This window comes from Thunnus thynnus, chromosome 2, assembly GCF_963924715.1.
Source record: "Thunnus thynnus chromosome 2, fThuThy2.1, whole genome shotgun sequence".
Lineage (NCBI taxonomy): Eukaryota > Metazoa > Chordata > Actinopteri > Scombriformes > Scombridae > Thunnus > Thunnus thynnus.
The window spans coordinates 39,090,411-39,116,467 of NC_089518.1; the positions used below are offsets into that span (position 1 = coordinate 39,090,411).

At 38.1% G+C, this 26,057-nt stretch overlaps 1 protein-coding gene across 5 annotated transcripts in view; it reads left to right on the forward strand.

The window, feature by feature from the left end:
• The first annotated feature begins 1,261 nt into the window (after nt 1-1,261).
• LOC137170437 (C-X-C motif chemokine 3-like) overlaps nt 1,262-26,057 on the forward strand; it is a 30,259-nt gene continuing 5,463 nt past the window's right edge. The window contains exons 1-5 of one of the 5 annotated variants that reach the window (XM_067573852.1): nt 1,426-1,549; nt 2,110-2,174; nt 10,304-10,365; nt 10,461-10,538; nt 10,677-10,922. In XM_067573852.1, coding sequence (XP_067429953.1) covers nt 1,495-1,549; nt 2,110-2,174; nt 10,304-10,365; nt 10,461-10,538; nt 10,677-10,770 — 354 coding nt within the window. In that variant the 5' untranslated portion in view covers nt 1,426-1,494 and the 3' untranslated portion in view covers nt 10,771-10,922. Of the gene's footprint in view, nt 1,550-2,109; nt 2,175-9,540; nt 9,678-10,238; nt 10,366-10,460; nt 10,539-10,676; nt 10,923-18,908; nt 19,045-19,604; nt 19,732-19,826; nt 19,899-20,036; nt 20,271-26,057 lie in introns of those variants that run through there. The other 4 variants (XM_067573870.1, XM_067573844.1, XM_067573879.1 and 1 more) reach the window with 4 other exon arrangements.

The following is a 26,057-nucleotide window of genomic DNA, read 5'->3' on the forward strand; positions in this document are numbered from 1 at the left end:
CAAACCCACACCAGTCACTGAAAAGATTGCAGAATTATGATTGTAATTCTTGCAGAGAGAATGTTCAGCTTTTTGTTTACTCTCAGAGTCAGTAAATGAGGCAATGTTACAAAATCTCTTGAAATCAATGAACACTGTTACCAAGTAAAATATTAGCTGCAGTGTCACTTTTAATGCTTCCACTCTAAAAGTAACTTGTTCCTCATTTAGTTTTCTTTAAAAGAAGTTGCAGTTCTGTATTAACTACAGACAATATTTCAAATAAATTTCAAAAAAATCTACAAAAGGGGAGCCCTGTAGAAAAGGTTTTGGGAACCACTGATACAGAGCATGATTATTGTGATGTCATTTTTCACTTGACCTTGTATATAATCAGTTTTATCATTGAGTGAGATGAGACTTTTGCAGACTGTTTCCACATCATGCTTAGTATCTTTGTAGATATCACTCCACGTCTTGCAGTGGTTTTTAAAGTCATGAGATTCCTTTTGAGTGAACTCCAGACTGACCCTGAGGTCACTTCTCTCAGCAGCTCCCCAACTCTGTTGTTTGAGCAGTCGACAAAATTTCAACACAGGATTTGAAGTTTTTCTCCTGTTGTTCTTGACAAGTTTTATAGAAGTCCTTTTGCTGCTCAAGTAATTCACACACCTGAGCCGTGGAGATAGTCTCCTCTGGATTGTTACTGGAACTTCCTTTAGGTGGAATGGCAATATTAACATCAGGTCCAGTGAACCACTAAACCCAGAATAAGGCCTACAAGGCCAAAGGCCTGGATGATCCAAGTCTAACAAAATTACATGTCCAGAGCTGGATTTCTGGCCCAGATACAGGATAAAGTTGGTGAAACCTCTGTTTGACTCTGTTTGTATAAGTAAAGCAAAGACAAATAAAGGATTCAAGAGATATTAGATAGATAGAGTCCAGTTAATCCCACAGGAGTCACAGAGGAACACAGCAGCCCTACATCCTGTTGATCAAAACCACTGTGATTTGGGGAATTTTCCTTAAGTCTCACAGGAAAGAGGAAACAGCCAGACAAATGAAACTGACAATATTGGCTCACTTGGCACTTTTTCGAGACTAAGAATACAAATATATATATATATTAAAAAAACAAAGTAAAAATCACTCTGTGGTGAAATATATAATGAGTATGTATAATGAATAAGTATAATCAATTGAATGAATTCCCTCAAAGACCTCCCTTCTTCATGGATGCAATATTACTAAGGAGCCACTCTGTAGAGTGATTCTCTGAGCCAAAGCCTCTGGACAGGATGTGAGAGTAATTCTGAGAAACAGGCTCCTCAAAGGAAAAAGGAAAAAATTAAAGTCAAAATATGAGGTGAAACCATTGGGTCGTGCTGCATTGCATCACTGTGTTGATGTTACTCAGTGTATAAAAGAGAGAAATCCTTTGAGTTGAACCATCAGAGTCCAGACTGAAGAAAGACAGTGGAGTGTGAGCCAGCACCTGCTACAGACACAACTATGAAGTCAGCTGTCATTGCCTTTCTCACCTGCCTGCTTGTCCTCTATGTACAAGGTTAGTGCTCCGTGATCATCTCGTCCTTTGTGATGGAGCTTGTGTTTTAGAAATGCTACAGAATAAAACTTTAAAGCTGCAGTAATCAATAATGTTATTTCCATATGGATCAAGTGACTATGTGTTATTGTAAAGGGGTCGCTGGTAGTGATGAACTGGACTCAGTTTTACTCTACATGCAGCACCAAACAGCAGAAACTAGCTGGTGAACATAGTGCAGCATTTATAAAGGAGAGTGAATGTTATGTGATGATATGTTACATGTTGTGTTTACAGGTTGTTCCATTGCCTCCATGTAGACTCAAAGGGGCTAATTTTAACTATATCTTGTAGTTTAATCCATAAAAATACATCAGAGTTTAATAGTTGATTATATTTTGTAGTAATAATCTAAATGTGTAAAGTTGTCAGATAAATGTAGTAGAGTGAAAAGTACAATGTTTACCTCTGAAATATACTGAAGTAGAAATATAAAGTAGCATAAAAAGTGAATCTGAAGTCTGTTAAATGAATTAAAAGATGATCAGCAGCTAATAAGGTTGTGTCTTTTCTTCCTGCAGGACAATCAGAAACCACTAGTTCATGCAAGTGTTTAAACGGTTATGTCGGCCGGGTCAACACAAAGGTCATCAAGGGAATGCCAGTCATACACCAACCAAGTGTCGTCTGTCTAAAGACAGAAATTATGTAAGTTCATGAGCTGAATTAAACCACATTTATGGACATGTCATTCTTCTGCATTACTCAGCTTCTCTCTAACGCACCTCTTTCTTCTCTCGCAGTATCACAATAGCAGATCAGAGGAAGTGTGTGAGTCCAGAGTCACCACTGGGAAAAATGATTCTGAGAAACATGAGAAAGTAAGATCAGCTTGACTTCACTAACTTAAGACAACAGAACAGTGTTCATGCTCAGAGTCTTCAAGATGAAATACTGCTGTGAATGTTTCTGATCTCTGTTGCTTTATACTAATAGTTCAATGTCATTTGTTGATTCAGGCAAAAGAAGAATGAAGCTGTGAGCATGACGACGACTACCAGTCAAACTAATACACAGAGTTCAACGAGTCACCACACAACATCCACCATGTAGAGCTGCTGCAGTACTTTTATCATGTAAATACAATAAGTGCTTATCACAATAATTTGTGTATATTTTTAACATTTTTTGGTACCAAAAATAAAACCCCTGATTGTACTTTTTAGTGTTTTGTGTTTTGTTACACAAACTGACTTTTCATTTTTGATGAAGGCACTAAGAATTAAGATTTCTTTAACAGGGTGAATGAATAATTACTGCTACTACTACTTTTATTTCATATATGTATTTGTTCATTTTTATTTTTATTATTTCCTCTCATTATTGCTGAAATATACAGTATTGTGTGAGTGGGTGTTGAATGACCCACTGTGATGGGTTTCCTATGAGGCACCAAAAGACATGTGACAGTTTTGTCCTACAGATGGCAGCACGGCCACTAGTTATCACAGTCTGCCTTAAAGTAGTTACATGCAACATGAAAGGTTTGCATAGACTTGTTAAATGGAGGAAAATATTAAACCAGCTCAAATAAATGCAAGGTGAGGCAGCCTACCAACAGGAAACACATTTGTCTGACAATGAACACAAAAACTGTCCAGATTATGGACTTCACTGATGTTTTATTCCTCCTATTTATCCAGCCATAGAAGAGGGGGCCCGATCCTGATACAGAAACCCATCCAGTCCTTCACTGAGGCATCATTTTGAGATTGAGAGGGAAGATATGTGATGATTAACACAACAATAGACAAAATTTAGGTGTCGCTGCTAAAGGTATGAAGCTCCACCTGAGAATATCCTGCCATTTATGAAGATCATATTTGACCTGACGGTGAAAAAGCCTCGTGGTAAACTATTAATAGGTGGGGATTTTAATTGTGTGATAAATGGGTCATCAGATAGAAGTCCTTTATCTCAAAAATACATTCATCAGCATCAAGTAGAACTCTCATATTGCTGGAGACAGGGATTATAATCTCACTCCCATCCTCATGTAGCGGCCAGGTTACACCTATCATGTTCTTTGTGTTTTCAGTTAACAGGCAGGAGGCAGCGCAGGGTCTCAGGTCTGGTAAAATATATACAAAGCTAGTAGCACTGCTGAACACACACACATCTCATCGACACTCTTCTGGACTCAAGGGCTCAATGTGTTGTCTCTGGCCCTATGCCTTCTTGCTGGGGAGACATAAAATTCAGCTGTTTACTCAATCTGCACATCTGCTACAGATCACTGGGAATTCCTTTTGTTGAAAATTTCACTACATTTCTGGACAGACCTACGCTCTTCAGGTATGATGGTCTTCACCTAAACTGGTCTGGCTCTCGTCTTCTATCTACCAACATGGCACTGACGCTGAAATCATGCAAATCCTTGTGTAACTGACATGGGGTTAGTCTGTTCCATTATAGTAAGAACTCTGCTCTTAAGTGTGATACTCCTGGGATTGTAAACGCCACATACTGTGTAAATCCTGAAACTTTTCTGAACAGGAATGGAACGGTTTGGGCACCTGACAGTAGCCAGTCTATTGACCCGGTCGCACTGATTCCCGTCGTTACAAACTTTAGGCCCAAGAAATGCCTCCCTGCACACACAACTAGAGCTATCAGTAGTAACTTGATCCATATTACCTACAGTCATAAACAGTCTATGCAATCCATCACTCCAGCTAAGTTTGCTCTATTCAATGCTAGGTCTCTGTCAAACAAAACCTTTATCCTGAATGATCTGATCACATCACATAATTTGGATTTTCTGATTTTGACAGAAAAATGGCTGAAGACTGGGGACTGCTGCCATTTAATTGAACTCTGCCCTCCTGAATAAAGTTATTTTAACTCCCCAAGGTCCACTGGCTGTAGTGGTGGCCTTGCAGTCGCCTACAGCAACCTTTTTAATTGTAAACATATCACTATTGATAATTTTCAGAATTTCGAGATGCTTATGTTCAAAATCAACTGTCAAAACCCTATCTGCTGTATCTCAATCTACCGTCCCCCTAAACCAAACAACAGCTTCTCTGAATTCCTATCCTCCATTGTTCTCAACCATGATAGAATTATTCTTGTAGGGGATTTCAACATCCATGTTGATGATACATCCAACCATTTTGCTACTGAATTCCTAAACATTACTGATTCTTTCAATCTGGTGCAGCATGTTTCTGGTTCAACACATAACCGAGGCCACACCCTTGACCTCGTTTTTACTCTTGGCCTGACTATTAATTCCCTCTCATTGATTGATCTTGTCTCTGATCATAAATGTATTCTATTTGACTCCTACATCCAGGCAACTGCTCCAAGTCAGAAGCGAACAGTATGTTCCCGCATTTTTAATAACCAGTCTGCTTCAAATTTCTCATCTATTTTCTCTGATTTATATAGTGGCCATATTCAACCGTCTAAAATTAATGATTTGGTCAGTAATTTCAATAATCTGTGTTCCTTTGCGTTGGATGCCATCGCACCTTTCACAACCAGTTCAGTAGCAGCTACCAAATCATCACCATGGATAAATGATGCTATCCGTAGCTGTAAGCAGGAATGCAGGGGGGCAGATGGAAAAAGACAAAACTCAATGTTCACTTCCAATACATGAAAGAACTTTTAACATACTCAATCAAAAAACCAAGGATGCAAGATCAGCTTATTTTTCAGACTTAATTACTGCTAATAAACACAATCCTCGAGCTCTATTTAAAACAATTAATCAGCTTGAACAACCTGCTACTATCTCTGCCACCTCAACTGAAGACTGTGAATTGCATTTATCATTTTTGCGTCAACAAGATCAATAGCATTAGATCCAACATTGTGCTGCCATCCACCACTTTTGATCCACCTAGTAGTGTTTCAAATTTACTAACCCATTTTGCCCCAATTACCATGCAAAACCTTATAGAGACAATTTCTCATCTGCGCCTGCCCTCCTGCAATCTTGATATCTTACCCCCCAAATTCTTTTTGGAGGTCCTTCCTGTCATTAGCCCTGCTGTACTCACTATTATAAACACGTCCCTCACCTCTGGTTATGTCCCTGATCAGTTTAAGACAGCCAGTATCCAGCCACTTCTAAAACAAAACCTGGCCTTGATCCAGCTATTGTAAACAATTTCAGACCCATCTCAAAATTACCTTTCATTTCCAAAATACTGGAAAAAGTTGTTGCTGAGCAGCTTCTTGAAGTTGTGGAAAGAAATATTATCTTTGATAAATTTCAATCTGGTTTTCGTCAAAATCATAGTACTGAAACTGCTCTGTTACGAGTCATGAATGACATGACTCCGTCCTCATTAATCGACTAAAAACATGTTGGTATCTCAGGGAAAGCTTAGTTTATGTCATATTTGTCAAATAGAAGTTTTTCTGTCTCTATGGGTAACTATGTGTCCTCATCCACTCCGCTGCTATGAGGGGTGCCCCAGGGGTCAATACTTGGTCCAATTCTTTTCTCTTTGTATATGCTGCCCTCGGACCAGAAAATCAGTCACTTTGGTTGTATATCCTGTCATTGCTATGCAGATGACACTCAGCTATATTTTTCTGTAAAACCAGATGATTTTGGCAACCTAAACACTCTCCACAGCTGTTTAGCTGCGATAAAGGACTGGATGTCTGTCAACTTTCTTCAGTTAAATTCTGACAAAACTGAGCTTCTCATTTTTGGCCCTGAAAATACTGCTAAAGGCATCATTCAGCATATTGGCCCACTTGCCCCCTATGTCAAAACTAACGCCAGGAATCTTGGTGTTATATTTGACCCTAAATTGAAATTTGAACACCATTCAATAAAATGGTTCAATCCTGCTTTTTTCAACATAGGAACATTGCAAAAATCAGACCATTACTGTCAGCCTCTGACCTAGAGCACATCATTCATGCCTTCATTTTTTCCCGTCTGGATTGCTCCCTTTTCACTTGCCTTAGCCAAGCTGACCTGTCACATCTTCAGCTTGTACAAAATGCAGCAGCGAGGCTATTAACTAGGACTGGCCGCAGATCCCACATCACTCTTGTTTTAGCCTCACTGCCAGTCAAGTTCAGGATTGATTTCAAGATTCTCTTAATCACTTATAAGGCCTTACACGGTTTAGCTCCTGCATATATATCTGAGCTACTAAGCCCGTATACTACCATGCGGTCACTTAGGTCTTCCAACCAAAACCTGTTGGCCATACCACGTACCAAACTAAAAACCAAAGGCGACTGTGCTTCCGTTGTCCTGGCACCCAGACTTTGGAACAATCTCCCCACTTCCATCAGATCAGCTGAATCTGTTGACTGTTTCAAAAAACACCTAAAAACCTCCTTTTTTAAAGTGGCTTTCTCATAACATTTGATAAATTCAAGTGTGTGCTCTGGGTGATGGCCGTACGCTTGCTGTGTTCGTATGTGTGAGCAGTCTGTATGTGTTCTTGAATGTGTCTTTCATGGTTTTTGTGTCCTATTTTCTTTGTGTCCCAATGTCACTGTAAAGCACTTTGTAACCTGTGTTAAAAAAGGTGTTATATAAATAAAATTTTACTTACTTACTTATACACACACATAACAGCAAAAAAAATAATAAACAGGAATAATTTGATGAAATTCATTAGTTATGTCTACGTTAATCTGGAAAACTCACACTACATATTCCAGGACTGACTATTTTTTTTTTAAACTGGTCAATGACCTGAAGAGGGCAATAGACTGTCAAATAGACAACATAACGTTATCTGACCGTGCACCGTATCCATGCAGGGAAGTAGGATTATCCACTACCTGCAGTAAATGAGGCTGAACTCCTCCCTGAACAGGGTAACAGACACCATATCCTGGCTTCTCAATTAACAAAACAACATGGAATTACTACAATTATTTTTTTAAATTATATACTGTATCTGTCTTTATTGAACTATGAACAAAACACTATTCTGATAGTTAACTGATGTCACGTAGTCTGTGCACAGGTTACTTGCTGTCCAGGAACACAGATATTTCACCCACATTTGGAAGTCTACACTCAAGTAACTCAAACACTCCAACTTCCCCACACTACAGTGGAAAAGGGGAAATGGTGATTCTAAACCAACACACCGGATGCTTTATATGAATTCACAGACAACTAACTAGGCTGATTGGCTATAGCTATATTTGTGGCTATCAGCTAACACAGGAGTCCATTTTGATGAGAAGTCAGTCAGCTGATGTAGAGGCTATAACATTACTGACCTGGTGAACAAATTTCTTCAGAACACTGCAGAGGAAATAAAAATAGAAAATAAAACACAGTGAGCAGCAGCTGATGTGCACACCTCTTGTTGATATTGATGAGTTCGGGTTCATCCCACACAATGAGCCCTGCATGTTTCTTAATTAGCTAATGTGACTAACGATGCAGAAAACACAGTACCATGGTTTAGCAGACAGTGGTCTGACACACTGCTGTTAAAGGATCAGTTTGTGAAATTACTTATTGATTCTATGTAGTTCACATATGAACTAAAGTTACTATAGTCGACTGCTGTTTCCTGACTCATTGTACTACACCTTCTTTAATTATTAGCAATGTCTGCAGAGCTTGTGGCTGCTGATATCCAGAAATCTGAAAAGGGAATTAAATTGAAATTGGATATTTACTGTAAGACTATCTCAGGTGAGAAAAATCACTACCTCAGCAGTCAGTGAGTTTTAATTCATTTACATGCAAGCAAGGCTAAAGACAGCAGATTTTCTAACAGCCTGTGTGTCTGTTAGAGGCTGTGACATCAGTATCACATTGTGCAATGCACAGACACAGAGACTCACACAGTCAGTCCACACGTGTCCAAATGTGCAACTGCCCTACATCCTGTTGAGCAATGCTACTGTGATTCAGGGAATATCCCTTAAGTCAAAGGAAAGAGGAAAGAGCCAGACAAGTGAAACTGTAAATGTTGACCCCTTTTAGCACTTTCACATCCCATCCATAACTTGATATCTACATTACAGTTCAGAAGGGGATCCATTGGCCCTGAGTCATCAGGAGACACTGCAATGTAAAGCTGTGTGTCATCAGCATAGCTATAGAAATGTATGCCATGCCTCCTTCTGAAGTTTCCAAGTGGCGGCATGTAAAGATTAAAAAGTGTCAAATTGAACCTTGAGGAACACCACAATTCATTTTATACCTTTCAAATGAACACTAGTCCATGCTCGGTGAGTTAGATTTGAATCAATTAAAAAAAAATCACTTCCTCAGCAATCAGTCAGTCAGTTTTAATGCATTTACATACAAGCGGAGCCAAAGATAGCATGTTTTCTGACGTCCTGTGTGACTGTTAGAGGCTGTGACATCAGTATCACATTGTGCGATGCACAGACACAGAGACTCACAAAGTCAGGCCACACATGCATCCACAAGAATCAAGCAATTTACTGTATCAAAGGCTGCGCTCAAGTCCAGTAGTACTAATACAGAAAGTAATGGGCAGATAAGATACTGGCAGTTAAACTGGTCACAGCCAGAAGAGAGTAGATATTTGCAACTGATGACACAAGTCAACCTTTTTTCTAAGGGGTCACAATTAAGCCAATAAAGGTTGAGCTCCTATAGTGTTCAACTGTTCAGCCAAATTGAGAGTCAATCACTTCAAACTCATGCTTGCAGCCACCTCCAGGTTGCACTATCTTGAAATAACAAGACTACTGTATGCAAATATAATGACTGAATTAGTATAATTAATTGAATGAATTCCCTCAAAGACCTCCCTTCTTCATGGATGCAATATTACTAAGGAGCCACTCTGTAGAGTGATTCTCTGAGCCAAAGCCTCTTGACAAGAAGTGTGAGTAATTCTGAGAAACAGGCTCCTTGTAGGAAAAAGGAAGGAGTGGAAAAACTGAAAGTCAAACTGTGAAGTGAAACCATCGGATGATGCTCCATTTCATCACTGTGTTGATGTTACTCAATGTATAAAAGAGAGAAATCCTTTGAGTTGAACCATCAGAGTCCAGACTGAAGGAAGACAGTGGAGTGTGAGCCAGCACCTGTCTACAGACACAACGATGAAGTCAGCTGTCATTGCCTTTCTCACCTGCCTGCTTGTCCTCTATGTACAAGGTTAGTGCTCCGTGATCGTCTCGTCCTTTGTGATGGAGCTTGTGTTTTAGAAATGCTACAGAATAGAACTTTAAAGCTGCAGTAATCAATAATGTTATTTCCCATATGGATCAAGTGACTATGTGTTATTGTAAAGGGGTCGCTGGTAGTGATGAACTGGACTCAGTTTTACTCTACATGCAGCACCAAACAGCAGAAACTAGCTGGTGAACATAGTGCAGCATTTATAAAGGAGAGTGAATGTTATGTGATGATATGTTACATGTTGTGTTTACAGGTTGTTCCATTGCCTCCATGTAGACTCAAAGGGGCTAATTTTAACTGTATCCTGTAGTTTAATCCATAAAAATACATCAGAGTTTAATAGTTGATTATATTTTGTATTAATAATCTAAATGTGTAAAGTTGTCAGATAAATGTAGTAGAGTGAGAAGTACAATGTTTACCTCCAAAATATACTGAAGTAGAAATATAAAGTAGCATAAAAAGTGAATCTGAAGTCTGTTAAATGAAGTAAAAGATGATCAGCAGCTAATAAGGTTGTGTCTTTTCTTCCTGCAGGACAATCAGACAACACAAAGAAATGCAAGTGTTCAAACAGTTATGTCGGCCGGATCAACACAAAGGTCATCAAGGGAATGCCAGACATATACCACCCAAGTGTCTTCTGTCTAAAGACAGAAATTATGTAAGTTCATGAGCTGAATTAAACCACATTTATGGACATGTCATTCTTCTGCATTACTCAGCTTCTCTCTAACGTGCCTCTTTCTTCTCTTGCAGTATCACAGTAGCAGATAAGAAGAAGTGTGTGAATCCAGAGTCACCACTGGGAAAAATCATTCTGCAAAACATGAGCAAGTAAGATAAGCTTGACTTAACTAACTTAGGACAACAGAACAGTGTTCATGCTCAGAGTCTTCAAGATGAAATACTGCTGTGAATGTTTCTGATCTCTGTTGCTTTATACTAATAGTTCAATGTCATTTGTTGATTCAGGCAAAAGAAGAATGAAGCTGTGAGCATGACGACGACTACCAGTCAAACTAATACACAGAGTTCAACGAGTCACCACACAACATCCACCATGTAGAGCTGCTGCAGTACTTTTATCATGTAAATACAATAAGTGCTTTTCTGTTTCTGTTCTCTTAACTTAAATTGTCATTGTGTGTATATAGTAAATAAATAATTTGTATATATTCTTAATATTTTTTGGTACCAAAAATAAAACCCATGACTGTACTTTTAGTGTTCTGTGTTTTGTTACACAAACTGAACCTGTGCTTACCTTCACCTCTCAATAGAATGTGTTCACACTGAGATTACAGATAACTAATTGACAGTAGATACAGGTCCAGTCCAACGTTTGGACACACCTACTCATTGAGGAGTTTTTTCCTTATCTTTTACCATTTTCTACATTGTAGAACAATACTGAAGACATCAAAACTATGAAATAACACATGTTGAATTATGTAGTGAAGAAAGAAAGTATTATCTTTCATATTTTAGATTCCTCACAGTAGCTACTGTTTGCCTTCATGACAGCTTTGTACACTCTAGACAATATCTTAACCAGCTTCATGAGGTTGTCGCCTGGAATGCTTTTCAGTTAACAGGTGAGAGGTGTACAACGTGTGGGAAAACTCAAAATTCTCTGTATACTTGAAACATTTAGAGTGACTCAAACACTCAGCACTACAATGGAAAAGGGGAAATGGTTATTACTGATTCTGATCACCAGATTTGTATGGAATGGTAAAAAAACACAAATAAACACTGTACATTACACCTGCCAAAGATAAGGGTGGTATGGCACTCCCAAATTTAAAAGATTATTGTCATGCGGCAGTAATGAAGTAGTGTGACAAAGATTATAGTGCAAAATGGAAAGATATTGAGATGAATGTAGCAGAAATTCCAATCCAGTCCCTAATTGGTAATATTAAATTAGTAAAGGTATTACAAGATTCAATAGACTCAATAAGTTCCCACGCACCGAATACTTGGTTTGATCTAATTAAACAGCAAAAGAAGAAAGGGAAGTGAGACTGTTGAGCTGTTTTGCTTATGATGACAGATTTAAACCAAGTTTGAATGACCAAAACTTCAGAAATTGGGAGAGAAAGGGGATTATAGCAATGTGCACAATAACCAAGAGTGGAGATATAATGAGTTTTCAGGAGTTGAAAGACAGATATCTCTCTCTATAAAGCAAGGAATCTCTGTCTGCACGTATATATGTATGTATGTAAGTTTGTATTTCGAGTATCTCAAGAATCATTCATCCAATCTACTTCATACCTGGCAGGTGGATTGCTGGGGCAACGAGGAAGTGCGATGCCGATGTGTGAAGTTGTTTGGATGAGCGGTTCTCAAGAAATGTATAAAAATACCTCATAAATAACATTGATTTGCTTCCTCTTCTGCCCGTGCAGTCAACGAATAGAAATACGGGCAGTGCCATTCTGCCACTGATAGCCTGCGTGTGAGGTGTTTAGGGAACATCAGTAAATTGTAGCGTCTACCAATAGTCTGTGTTTAGGGGACGGGCACAACTCTCTCTAGGTACTGAGAAATCGGCCCGTTCCGAACAGGCACATTTTGACAGGCACTGCACTACTGGATTAGAAAATAAGGACTTTTTTTTTAGATATTTACAGTTCAAATAGTTCGGTAACACATACAAGTTAAAGTTCTGCTTCATGCGCTGTCAGACTTTTAAAGGAATGTTTTTTACATTTCCAGAGTGAGTGAAGGAATTATGAGAGAGGAGACAGAAGTGAGGAAGAATTGCAGTATGTAATGTTTATGGTGTTGAAAGAAAATCAAGGAGAAGGTAAAGAACTGGTTCAAAAGGAAGAAGGTGCAACTGCTTCAAGATTTAAAGAAACAGTTTAAGGATAAAAGAGAAACACATAGAAGCTGCCCAGGCATCAGGTGATGGAAGGACATGAACAAATTCAAAACAGGAAGCGGAAAAAAAATGGTAAAGTCTGACTTCTACCTGTATGTAGATGAATTACTGTTCTGTAAAGATTTTTAAAGGCACAATCTGTTATCCAAACTAAAGGACATCCTAAGAAACAAAAGCCAAATCACAAGATTAAAACCTGCTATAAAAGGATATATAGGTCTTTAATACAGGCACTAACACTACACAACAACTCTATAAACATGATGATTTCATCAGCTCTTAGAAGGTTGTTGACCTCAGTAACTGTTGTAAACACAGCATTAAAACTGACAGTTTCAGTTATTAGGAAAGAAAATGCTGATTCATCATTCATCTGACTGATTCATCTATTAATCAAACTGTTGTGTTGATTTGATTTGGCTTTAAGTTTATACAAATTAATTCCCCATAAGTCAGTTTTGTTATTTTGTTATATTACAAACATTGATCTATATTCAGGACCATATAGACGGTGTGAGAATTGAGATTTTGGTTTTTAAGATAGAGACCTATTGGTCCATCTATCATCCATAAGGCCTACGCTTATTTATGTATTGTAAATAAACAGTACTTATTTACAATTACAATTAATATGCACTCACTTCATTTCAGGTCAGTGTAGAGAAATACAGCAATATGGACAACCACCCACAGTGGAAAAAAATCCCAGGTGTAGAGTAAAGTCCCTGCATGTTTTGAAGGCAGACAGCACGAGCCTCAAACAACAGACCAGCTCTTTCTTCAATGCCCCAGGAATGCTGACCAACAATATATAAGTTAGAGTCCTAAACTCCTCACTGACCAGACCAACTAAACAATCTGCTGCAAACAGAAAAGATCAGATAAGGAACCCCCCCATATCCTGCATGGTCACCAAACCAGACCATTGACCCAAACCATCTTTGATCCTTCAAGCTACAAGAGCCAGGAGGATGGGAAGAGCAATTCACACCCCAGTGTGAACTGAGAGCACCATTTGGCTAAAAGATCCCCACCATTGGTTATCATAACTCACGTCTAAGAGCCAGTCACACACAGAGACGAGCTGGCACCAACTTTAATCCATCTGTGGATTTTGACTTTCAGGACTTGAATGACCAACCCAAGAACTGATCACTGGGCAAACCAGCATAAGGCACAAGATATGCTGCACAATATGCCATGCCCCAGTGACATGCATGGCCTGGACCCCTGCCATGTGCAGTCAGGTCAAGGAGAACGGAGGACTGTAAAACCCATGGACTTACAAATGTAGTTTTAGATTTTGTCTAAGAACAATTAATATTGTATGTTGGTATGTGTATATATCACAATATTTGTAATGAAATGTATTACTAACATAATTCCATCCTCCTTGATAACACTATCATGTTTAGTACCATTCTGTTTGTTTCACTTTCAGAACACTAAAGCTACTGCTGCTAAATGCAAAATTAGGAATCATGCAATTGTTAAATTGTAAATACTTTGATTAAAAGAATAACCATACTCAGGAATTGTACCTGCCTGTCCATGGACAGGAGGGGACTGACTCTGCTCCCCCAGAACTCTACAACCCCTGGTACTGGCCAGGATGCACCTTCTAGGTAGGCAGACTAAAACTTTAAAACAGTGTCTTATCTGAGACTCTAAGATCTTTAGAGCTGCTTTTTGCTGGCTGCTGGTTTCTTCTTGCTTTTGTCTTTGTTTTCTTGCTTTCTGCCATGCCAGCGGAAAGCTTGCATTTTGCAAGTCTGAAGATGTGATTCAAAACAATAGGAGGTGAAACCTCAGAATCTAGAGTCATGAGTTGAGGGTCAAGGCTAAGAGAGCAAAAACCAGCAGCTCTCTTCCAATGGGAACTTTTCAAGTCTGGACCGACCGACTCATCATTTCAAGATCCAGACTCCAGCTCCTCAACCCAGCACATCAGACTCCATTCTCCGCAAGAAGCCGCCCCAGGGAGCAAGCAAGTATTCGTACAAAACCTTCATCAACTTACTTAAACCCTGGTGTTTTCATGATTTGTAATTTCAATTGGCAATTCAGAACTAGGTTGTTATACCGTTGATTTGACTCGCTGCTTCTCAGGTAACAGTCATCTCATCTGTTTATCAGGTCTCTCATACCAACTGCACAATAGATAACTCTTCATCATGCATTTCAATCATTCACTAGCCAAAGCCTTGTGCACCAGTTTCCCCTTTCTCTCTTGTGTCTTGTTTGTAAAATGTTGTAGTGTTTAGTACTTGTAGCTGTAGTATTAGTAATAAATGTGTATGTAATTAAAGTGGACTTATTTGTGTTTTCTTATTCTTGCATCTCAGTCACTCAACCTTAAAAGTTTATTTGTCTTTATTTAAACTCAAAAAACATTGAGAGCAAAGCCCTCATTTACAATAATGTCGAGCAAGAAAGAAGACAATCAATATGAATACATATATGAATACAATTAACAGATAGAGTAACAACAAAATCAATTAAAAACAGGTATAAACAGAAGTTAAAAGGTTTGAGATAGTGGATTTAAAATGACCAAGAGTTACCAATGAACCCATTTTTAAAGTGCTTTGTAGTGTGTTCCAGGTTGATGGTGCAAGGAAGCCAAAAGCAGTTCTTCTAAGCTCTGTATGAATGTGAGGGACATTGAGAGTAAGCCAGTCAATAGTTCTAGTGTTATGTGGTCCAGTGGACCAAACAAGCATGGAATTAATGTAAGAAGGCAGCTTTCCAATAAGGGCCTTGTAAATAAACTAAAACATGTGCAAATCCTTCCTCCCAGAGAGAGAGGACCACCCAGCCTTTTTGTACAGGATGCAATGATGAATGTTGTAAACATCACCAAAATTAGTGCCTGTTGAGGGCAGGAGGTGACACATAGGAATACATGGATGAATAGAGTTATAACTCTTTGTCAGCCAAAGTGCTGTTTTTATTCTCCTCTATTAATGCTGAGTAATAGGCGGCTCTGGCACTACAGAGGGCCTTCCAATATGTTTTAAGACTATCTTGCCAGACTAAGCGAAATTCTTCCAGTTTGGTAGAACGCCAAATCCTTTCAAATTTTCGCAATGTTTGCTTTAATTTGCGGGTTTGAGAGTTATACCATGGGGCTAACCTCTTATGTTTGATTATTTTCCTTTTCAAAGGGGTGATGGAGTCAAGTGTTATTCACAGTGAGCCTGCACCACTATCAACAAGATTATCAGTATGATAATATGAGACTAGCTCGTTTACTAATGCAGCTTTAGATGACAGAGATCTAATGTTTAAGAGTCCACATTTAATTATCCTATTTTGTTGTACTATGGCAGAGATCGTGTTAATTTCTATTAAATTTTTATGAATGACTCCTCTTTTGTTTATTTTAGATTTAATTTATTTAAGTGGTCGGGGGACAGACACAGTTTCTATGTGGTTTTGGGTGGGTAACTGCTCTAATGGAAGCGCAGATATGGTTTCACTGCCACGGTCTCTCAGATAGTTAAAATCCAGGCATCCGATGAATAAAATCCTTTATCCAGTGAAAAGAGATATTTAAAAGCAACCAAGATCTAAAAAGTATAACGTAAGAATGTGGCTTGAACTGGATAAAAAGATTCTAGCAGGCAACCACAATGCCTTATACCCACGCAAAATCATAATTAAGATTAATAACAATCATAATTCTAATTGACCTTCCTTGTGTGGCCAACAGGAGGACTATTTCCCTATTATTATGCCCACTCTAATATGAGTTATATCACTGGACAAATAATTTCATGTTGGAGCTGTACACAATAATAACTCATAATTCCCCATAAAATCATAAAGACATTTGATTAATAACTATTATAATTATTAGCAATGTCTGCAGAACTTAACTAACTGCTGATATTCAGAAATTTGAAAGGGAATTAAATTGAAATTGGAAATTTACTGTAAGACTATCTCACGTGAAAAAACTCACTACCTCAGCAGTCAGTCAGGATTAATGCATTGAGATGCAGGCTCAAAGACAGCACATTTTCCAACAGCCTGTGTGTCTGTTAGAGGCTGTGACATCAGTATCACATTGTGCAATGCACAGACACAGAGACTCACACAGCCAGTCCGTGTGGACTGACTGTGTGAGTGACTGTGTGTCCAAATGTGCAACCCCCCTTCATCCTGTTGAGCAATGCTACTGTGATTTGGGGAATTTCTCTTAACTGACAGGAAAGAGGGAAGAGCCAGAAAAGTGAAACTGTAAATCTTGACCCTACTTAACACTTAGCACATAACCGACTCAGCACAAATGTAAATTTGTTTTAATATATTTGGTCAAGCAGAGCCCAAACCAATACATAAAGTTCAATTAAAAGCTAGATTAAAAAAGGTAGATCTTGAGTTTGCTTTTAAAAGTATCAACACTCTCTGCTGCCCTCAGGTCTTCAGGAACCTATTCCAGAGACACCATAGTGTAGGACCATAGTAATGAAAGGATGCTAGAGGGTGCTAGAGAGTTCATATGCTGAAAGCAAATCTGATAAATAGGTTGGACCAAGACCATTAAGAGCTTTATAAACCAATAAAAGTATTTTAAAATCAATTCTGAAGCAAACAGGTAGCCAGTGCAGAGACTTTAACATTGGTGCAATGTGTGCTCTCTTTCTGGTCCGTGTCAACACACGTGCAGCTGACTTTTGAACTAATTGTAATTCAGCTGTATTCTTTTTAGGGAGACCAGAAAGTAGAGCATTACAGTAGTCAATCCTGAAGGTAATAATTGTGTGCATTAGTGTCTTTGTATTGGCTTAAGAGAGAAACAGTCACACTCAGGCAACCCAGTCTCACCCAATGGTGTACAAATAACATGGGTTTACACTTTAAAAATATATGCAATATGTAAGCTACTGTAACCTTTTTTAAAGTAGTGCTCTCCTGCTGTTTAGCAGATTTTTGCCAACTAATTATCTAGCCATGTACCAAGCCTGCAACCTCCAAATAAGGTAAAAATCACCTTATAAAATGAAAGAAAGTCACATTATATGACGTTACTTCTCTGGGAAGGATTTGTGTATCACCTGCATGCAAAATTGGACTTTGGCGTATGCACTGCATGAAATTTGAAAGTGTAAAGTTCTGTTATTTCTATGCAGATTGAACTGAAAAAGCTGGTGCTTAAGATGCATCCTAGTTAGGTTTCTAATGTGAGGTTCAAACTAAGATCTGAATCAAAGATAACTAAAGGTTTTTTACTTGTTGGTTTCATGCCAGTGCTTACAGTTTCACATTGAGTTTCTCTCTCTGAGCTTCAGTACTAATAACCAGGACTTCAGTTTTGTTCTGATTGAGCTGTAGAAAAAAGCTTCACTGCCATCCATAACATGATATATAAAATAAACTTCAGAAGGGCATCTATTGGCCCTGAGTCATCAGGAGACACTGCAATGTAAAGCTGCATGTCATCAGCATAGCTATATAAACGTATGCTGTGCCTCCTGATGATGTTTCCAAGTGGCAGCATATAAAGGTTAAAAAGTGTATTACCTAAAATTGAACCTTGAGGAACACCACAATTCATTTTATAGCTTTCAGATGAACACTCATCCATGGTTAAAGAAAATTCTCTATCAGTGTGATAAGATTTGAATGAATTAAAAACAGTACCAGAGAGGCCAATCACATGGTGAAGTCTACCTTAAAGAATTGAGTGATCTACTGTATCAAAGGCTGTGCTTAAATCACGTAGTACTAATACAAAAAGTATTCTTCATATCCATATCGGACCTGAGGTTGTTTACAACCTGCTGTCTCAGTGCTATGATTGGCCTGAAAACCTGATTGGTGCTTTTCAAAAATACTGTGCAAGTTCATAAAAGTTTTATGTTTCATGAGGTTTTTTTCAACTTTTTCTCTAAGGGGTCACAATTAAGCCAATAAAAGTTGGGAACCTCCGGTATTCAGCTGTTTAGCCAAATTGAGAGTCCATCACTTCAAACTCATGCTTGCAGCCACCTCCAAGTTGCACTATCTTGGAATGACAAGATTACTGTATGCAAATATAATGACTGAATTAGTATAATTAATTGAATGAATTCCCTCAAAGACCTCCCTTCTTCATGGATGCAATATTACTAAGGAGCCACTCTGTAGAGTGATTCTCTGAGCCAAAGCCTCTGGACAGAAAGTATGAGTAATTCTGAGAAACAGGCTCCTTGTAGGAAAATATGTAGGAGCAGAGAAAATGAAAGTCAAACTGTGAAGTGAAACCATTGGGTCATGCTGCATTGCATCACTGTGTTGATGTTACTCAGTGTATAAAAGAGAGAAATCCTTTGAGTTGAACCATCAGAGTCCAGACTGAAGGAAGACAGTGGAGTGTGAGCCAGCACCTGTCTACAGACACAACTATGAAGTCAGCTGTCATTGCCTTTCTCACCTGCCTGCTTGTCCTCTATGTACAAGGTTAGTGCTCCGTGATCGTCTCGTCCTTTGTGATGGAGCTTGTGTTTTAGAAACGCTACGGAATAAAACTTTAAAGCTGCAGTAATCAATAATGTTATGTCCACATGGATCAAGTGACTATGTGTTATTGTAAAGGGGTCGCTGGTAGTGATGAACTGGATTCAGTTTTACCCTACATGCAGCACCAAACAGCAGAAACTAGCTGGTGAACATAGTGCAGCATTTATAAAGGAGAGTGAATGTTATGTGATGATATGTTACATGTTGTGTTTACAGGTTGTTCCATTGCCTCCATGTAGACTCAAAGGGGCTAATTTTAACTATATCTTGTAATTTAATCCATAAAAATACATCAGAGTTTAATAGTTGATTATATTTTGTATTAATAATCTAAATGTGTAAAGTTGTCAGATAAATGTAGTAGAGTGAAAAGTACAATGTTTACCTCCGAGATATACTGAAATAGAAACATAAAGTAGCATAAAAAGTGAATCTGAAGTCTGTTAAATGAATTAAAAGATGATCAGCAGCTAATAAGGTTGTGTCTTTTCTTCCTGCAGGAAAATCAGACACCGCTAGTTCATGCAAGTGTTTAAACGGTTATGTCGGCCGGGTCAACACAAAGCTCATCAAGGGAATGCCAGTCATACACCAACCAAGTGTCTTCTGTCTAAAGACAGAAATTATGTAAGTTCATGAGCTGAATTAAAACACATTTATGGACATGTCATTCTTCTGCATTACTCAGCTTCTCTCTAACGCGCCTCTTTCTTCTCTCGCAGTGTCACAATAGCAGATCAGAAGAAGTGTGTGAATCCAGAGTCACCACTGGGAAAAATCATTCTGAAAAACATGTAAGATCAGCTTGACTTCACTAACTTAGGACAACAGAACAGTGTTCATGCTCAGAGTCTTCAAGATGAAATACTGCTGTGAATGTTTCTGATCTCTGTTGCTTTATACTAATAGTTCAATGTCATTTGTTGATTCAGGCAAAAGAAATGAAGCTGTGAGCATGACGACGACTACCAGTCAAACTAATACACAGAGTTCAACGAGTCACCACACAACATCCACCATGTAGAGCTGCTGCAGTACTTTTATCATGTAAATACAATAAGTGATCTTCTGTTTCTGTTAAATTGTCATTGTGTGTATATAGTAAATAAATAATTTGTATATATTCTTAATATTTTTTGGTACCAAAAATAAAACCCCTGATTGTACTTTTTAGTGTTCTGTGTTTTGTTACACAAACTGAACCTGTGCTTACCTTCACCTCTCAATAGAATGTGTTCACACTGAGATTACAGATAACTAAGAGACAGTAAATACAGGTCCAATCCAACGTTTGGACACACCTACTCATTGAGGAGTTTTTTCCTTTTTTTTTACCATTTTCTAGAACAATAGAGAACAATTGTAGAACAATACTGAAGACATCAAAACTATGAAATAACACATATTGAATTATGTAGTGAAGAAAGAAAGTATTATCTTTCATATTTTAGATTCCTCACAGTAGCTACTGTTTGCCTTCATGACAGCTTTGTACACTCTAGACAATATCTTAACCAGCTTCGTGAGGTCGTCACCTGGAATGGTTTTCAGTTAACAGGTGAGAGGTGTACAAAACTCAAAAATTCTCTGAATCCGTTTAGAAGTCTAGAATCAAGTAACTCAAACATCTGAGCTTCCCAGCAATACAATGGAAAATGGGAAATGGTTATTAATGATTCTGATATCCAGACTTATATGTAATGGTAAGAAAACACGAATAAAATACTGTACATTACACCCGCCAAAGATAAAGGTGGTATGGCACTCCCAAATTTTAAAGATTATCATCATGCAGTACAACTTGGACCAGTAATCAAGAGGAAAGATATTGAGATGAATGTAGCAGACAATCCAGTCCCTAATTGGTAATATTAAACTAGTAAGGAAATTACGAAATTCAATAGACCCAATAAGTTCCCACACACTGAACACTTGGTTTGATCTAATTAAACAGTACAAAGTAGAGAGGGAAGTGAGACTGTTGAGCTGCTTTGCTTATGATGACAGATTTAAACCAGGTTTGAGTGACAAAAACTTCAGAAATTGGGAGAGAAAGGGGATCATAGCAATGTGCACAATAACCAAGAATGGAGATATCATGAGTTTTCAGGAGCTTAAAGACAGATATGGATTAGAATTTCTTTTTTAGAAATTTACAGTTGAGGGATTACTTTATGAAGGAAACACAAAGCCCAAAAACCATAAATGGAGTACTTGATGTAATGATACAGACACACAGTGGGACAAGATTCAAGGCCATCTCGGCACCTCACCAAAATCTAAGAGACTGTAAAGTTTCATCTACTACAGATGTGGCAAAAATTATTTGTACCCTTGCGTTTTATTAAAATAATGCACCATTCATCCTGAACAGTGTTGAAATTAAAATATATTTTATTATCAATGCATGTCTATTTTTGTTTTGCAGTGGAATAAAACAAAAAAGTTGTGAAACTAACTGAATAAATGCTTATTCTACAAAGACGTTCTAAAATAGCCTGGACCCTTTATTGGTGCCTATTAGAAGTTGTAAGAAATAATTGATTTGTAGTGACACTATTGTGTTTTAATTAGTATCACAGGTATTTTCCATCTTATAATCACTCATGTAACCAGTTTAAAAGGAGAAAATTACTCACTCTGCTGTTTTGTGCCACTGTGTGCATCACATTGAACATGGAAAACAGAAGGAAAACTAGAGAGTCTGATGATATTAGAAAAAAGGTAATAGCCAAGCATGGTCAACGTAAAGGTTACAAGACCATCTCCAAAGAGCTTGATGTTCCTGTGACCACTGTTGCCAATATTATTAAGAAGTTTAAGGCCCATGGAACTGTAGCCAACATCTCTGGACGTGGTCGCAAGAGGAAAATTGGCCCGAGATTGAACAGAAGGATTGCTCGAATGGCTGAGAAAGAACCAAAGAAAACTTCAATACAGATCCAAGCTGATCTTCAAGTTCAAGGTAAAATAGTTTCAAGTTGCACCATCCGTTGCTGTCTGAATGAAAATGGGCTCCATGGTAGAAGACCCAGGAAGACCCCACTTCTAAGAGATAGACACAGAAACACTAGACTGGACTTTGCCAAAATGCATGTTGACAAGCCACAGTCCTTCTGGGAGAATGTGCTTTGGACAGATGAAACAAAATTAGAGTTTTTTGTTAAATCACACCAACTCTATGTTTACAAAAGGAAAAAATTAAGCCTTCAAGGAAACGAACACCATGCCTACCGTGAAACATGGAGGAGGCTCACTGATGTTTTGGGGTATCTTTGCTGCCTCCGGCACTGGGTGCCTTGAATCTGTGCAGCACGATGAAATCACAAGACTATCAAGGCATTTTGGAGTGAAACATACAGCCCAGTGTCATAAAGCTGTGTCTTAATTGCAAGTCATGGGTCTCTCAGTAGTATAATGACCCCAATTATACATCAAAAAGCACTCCAGAGTGGATGAGAAGAAAGCGTTGGATCATTCTGAGGTGGCCTGCTATGAGTCCTGATCTGAATTCTATTGAACATTTGTGGAAAGAGCTGAAACTTGCAGTTGGGAGACGGCAGCCATCAAACCTGAGAGAACTGGAGCAGTTTGCTCAAGAAGAGTGGGCCGAACTACCAGTGGAGACGAGTAGAAACCTTATTCAGAGTTACAGAAAGTGCTTGAGTGCAGTTATTGCCTCCAAAGGCCGTGCTACAAAATATTAAGTTAAGATTACCAATATTTTTGGCCATTTGTTTTATTGTATTAAATATGTTAATTTGTAAATCAGAAGCAAAGTTTCAGTTATATTCAATGTAAAATAAAGAATGATGGATACCATATACTTCTGTCGGTTTCAACTTAATACAGGGAGATTTTTTACCAATATTTCTGGCCACATCTGTATGTACATCAAGGCTAAATGGGAGAGGGAAGTAAACATTAAATTGCAACAGAAGAATGACTCAGCATCTGCAAAACACAACACACCACCACAAATTTGAGAACATGGAGGGAGTTTGAATGGAAAAATCCAACACACACATTTCTAGGGAATGCCACAAATTACACTCATTTTGGGAAAATATGCATGTTAAAATTAGAGACATTCTGGGATTATAAATGATTGTGTCATTGGTAATGACAGGCACTTAACCAAAATATTATTGATCACAAGCAAGAAGGCTATAACAAGAAATAAGTATAAGACTGAACCTCCTACTATAGAACAATAGTTAGGAATTATAAGAGAGATTTATACTATGGAAAAAATGACCTATCAGCTTAGATTGAGAGAAAATGTTTTTGTTAATAAATGGAGGAAATGGATGACATATGACACAGTGGAAAATGCTTTTGGACTAACTGATATATAAATTTCAAGATACTGATTTTGCATACACCCTTTTTATACAGTGGACATTTGTAACCATGGCTGATTTGTTTTAGCTCCATGTTTATTTTTCATGGTTGTAAAAGAAAAAAACATAAGTTATGAGACACAATACTTTTGGTTATATACACAAAAAATAAAATTATGATTCATATGGCAGTAAAATAAAGGAAAAACATGTATAGTATGTGTCACCTGTTCTGTCCCTGCTCAGGTTTTTGCAGCCTCAGCTCAGTTTTCGTGATGGATAGGCTATAACGTTACTGACATTGTGAACAAGTCTCTCCAGTACACTGCAGACGAATTGAAAATAGAAAATAAAACACAGTGAGCAGCAGCTGATGTGCACACCTCTTGTTGATATTGATGAGTTCAGGTTCATCCCACACAATGAGCCCTGCATGTTTCTTAATTAGCTAATGTGACTAATGATACAGAAAACACAGTACCATGGTTTAGCAGACAGTGGTCTGGCATACTGCTGTTAAAGGATCAGTTTGTGAAATTACTTATTGATTCTATGTAGTTCATGTATGAACTAAAGTTACTGTAGTCGACTGCTGTTTCCTGACTCATTGTACTACACCTTCTTTAATCATTAGCTATGTCTGCAGAGCTTGTAGCTGCTGATATCCAGAAATCTGAAAGTGAATTAAAATGAAATTGGAAATTTATTGTAAGACTATCTCAGGTGAGAAAAACCACTACCTCAGCAGTCAGTCAGGATTAATGCATTTACATGCAAGCAGGGCCAAAGATAGCATGTTTTCTGACGTCCTGTGTGTCTGTTAGAGGCTGTGACATTAGTATCACATTGTGCAATGCACAGACACAGAGACTCATACAGTCAGTCCACACATTTGGACAATGACCCTACATCCTGTTGAGCAATGCTACTGTGATTCGCGGAATTTCTCTTAACTGACAGGAAAGAGGGAAGAGCCAGAAAAGTGAAACTGTAAATCTTAACCCTACTTAGCACTTAGCACATAACCGACTCGGCACAAATGTAAATTTGTTTTAATATATTTGGTCAAGCAGAGCCCAAACCTGACAGGAAAGAATAAAGAGCCAGACAAGTGTAACAGTCAATGTTAATCCCATTTAGCACTTTCACATAGCCCACTTGGCATACTAATGTGTCAAGCAGACACATTAGTATGTGAGAGAAATAAATTAGTATCATCAGCAAAAAATAGTGGGGACAAGGAGGACAATGCTGCAGCCAAGTCATTTATATAAATAGGAAATAGGAGTGGTCCTAGAATAGATCCCTGTGGGACCCCACATGTTAAACATTTGCACACAACATTTTTGATAAATTCCGATCAATTTTCCGTCAGAAGCATTCCACCAAAACTGCTCTTCTCAGAGTTTACAATGACATAATGATGTCTTCTGATGTGGGTGAGTGCTCCATTTAAGTACTGCTGGATCTTAGCGCAGCTTTTGACACTGTGCATCACAGAATAATGACTGAATGGCTCAGGCAATGTGTGGGTGTCTCAGGGAGTGCCCTGGACTGGTTCTCCTACTACCTCTCAGATAGGAGTTTTTCTGTGTCTCTTGGTCCTTACACGTCCAAAACTGCTGCTCTTTCCCGTGGTGTGCCTCAAGGTTCTATTTTGGGTCCTATTCTCTTTGCTTTATATATGCCCCCTTAGTTCAGGTTATCAGAAAATTTAGTGATATTTCCTATCATTGTTGCACTGACAATATTCAGCTCTGACTCTTTTAAGCCAGATAACCCCGAATTAGGAATTATAATTTAGGAATTATAAGAGAGATTTATACTATGGAACAAATGACCTATCAGCTTAGATTGAGAGAAAATGTTTTTGTTAATAAATGGAGGAAATGGATGACATATGACACAGTGGAAAATGCTTTTGGACTAACTGATATATAAATTTCAAGATACTGATTTTGCATACACCCTTTTTATACAGTGGACATTTGTAACCATGGCTGATTTGTTTTAGCTCCATGTTTATTTTTCATGGTTGTAAAAGAAAAAAACATAAGTTATGAGACACAATACTTTTGGTTATATACACAAAAAATAAAATTATGATTCATATGGCAGTAAAATAAAGGAAAAACATGTATAGTATGTGTCACCTGTTCTGTCCCTGCTCAGGTTTTTGCAGCCTCAGCTCAGTTTTCGTGATGGATAGGCTATAACGTTACTGACATTGTGAACAAGTCTCTCCAGTACACTGCAGACGAATTGAAAATAGAAAATAAAACACAGTGAGCAGCAGCTGATGTGCACACCTCTTGTTGATATTGATGAGTTCAGGTTCATCCCACACAATGAGCCCTGCATGTTTCTTAATTAGCTAATGTGACTAATGATACAGAAAACACAGTACCATGGTTTAGCAGACAGTGGTCTGGCATACTGCTGTTAAAGGATCAGTTTGTGAAATTACTTATTGATTCTATGTAGTTCATGTATGAACTAAAGTTACTGTAGTCGACTGCTGTTTCCTGACTCATTGTACTACACCTTCTTTAATCATTAGCTATGTCTGCAGAGCTTGTAGCTGCTGATATCCAGAAATCTGAAAGTGAA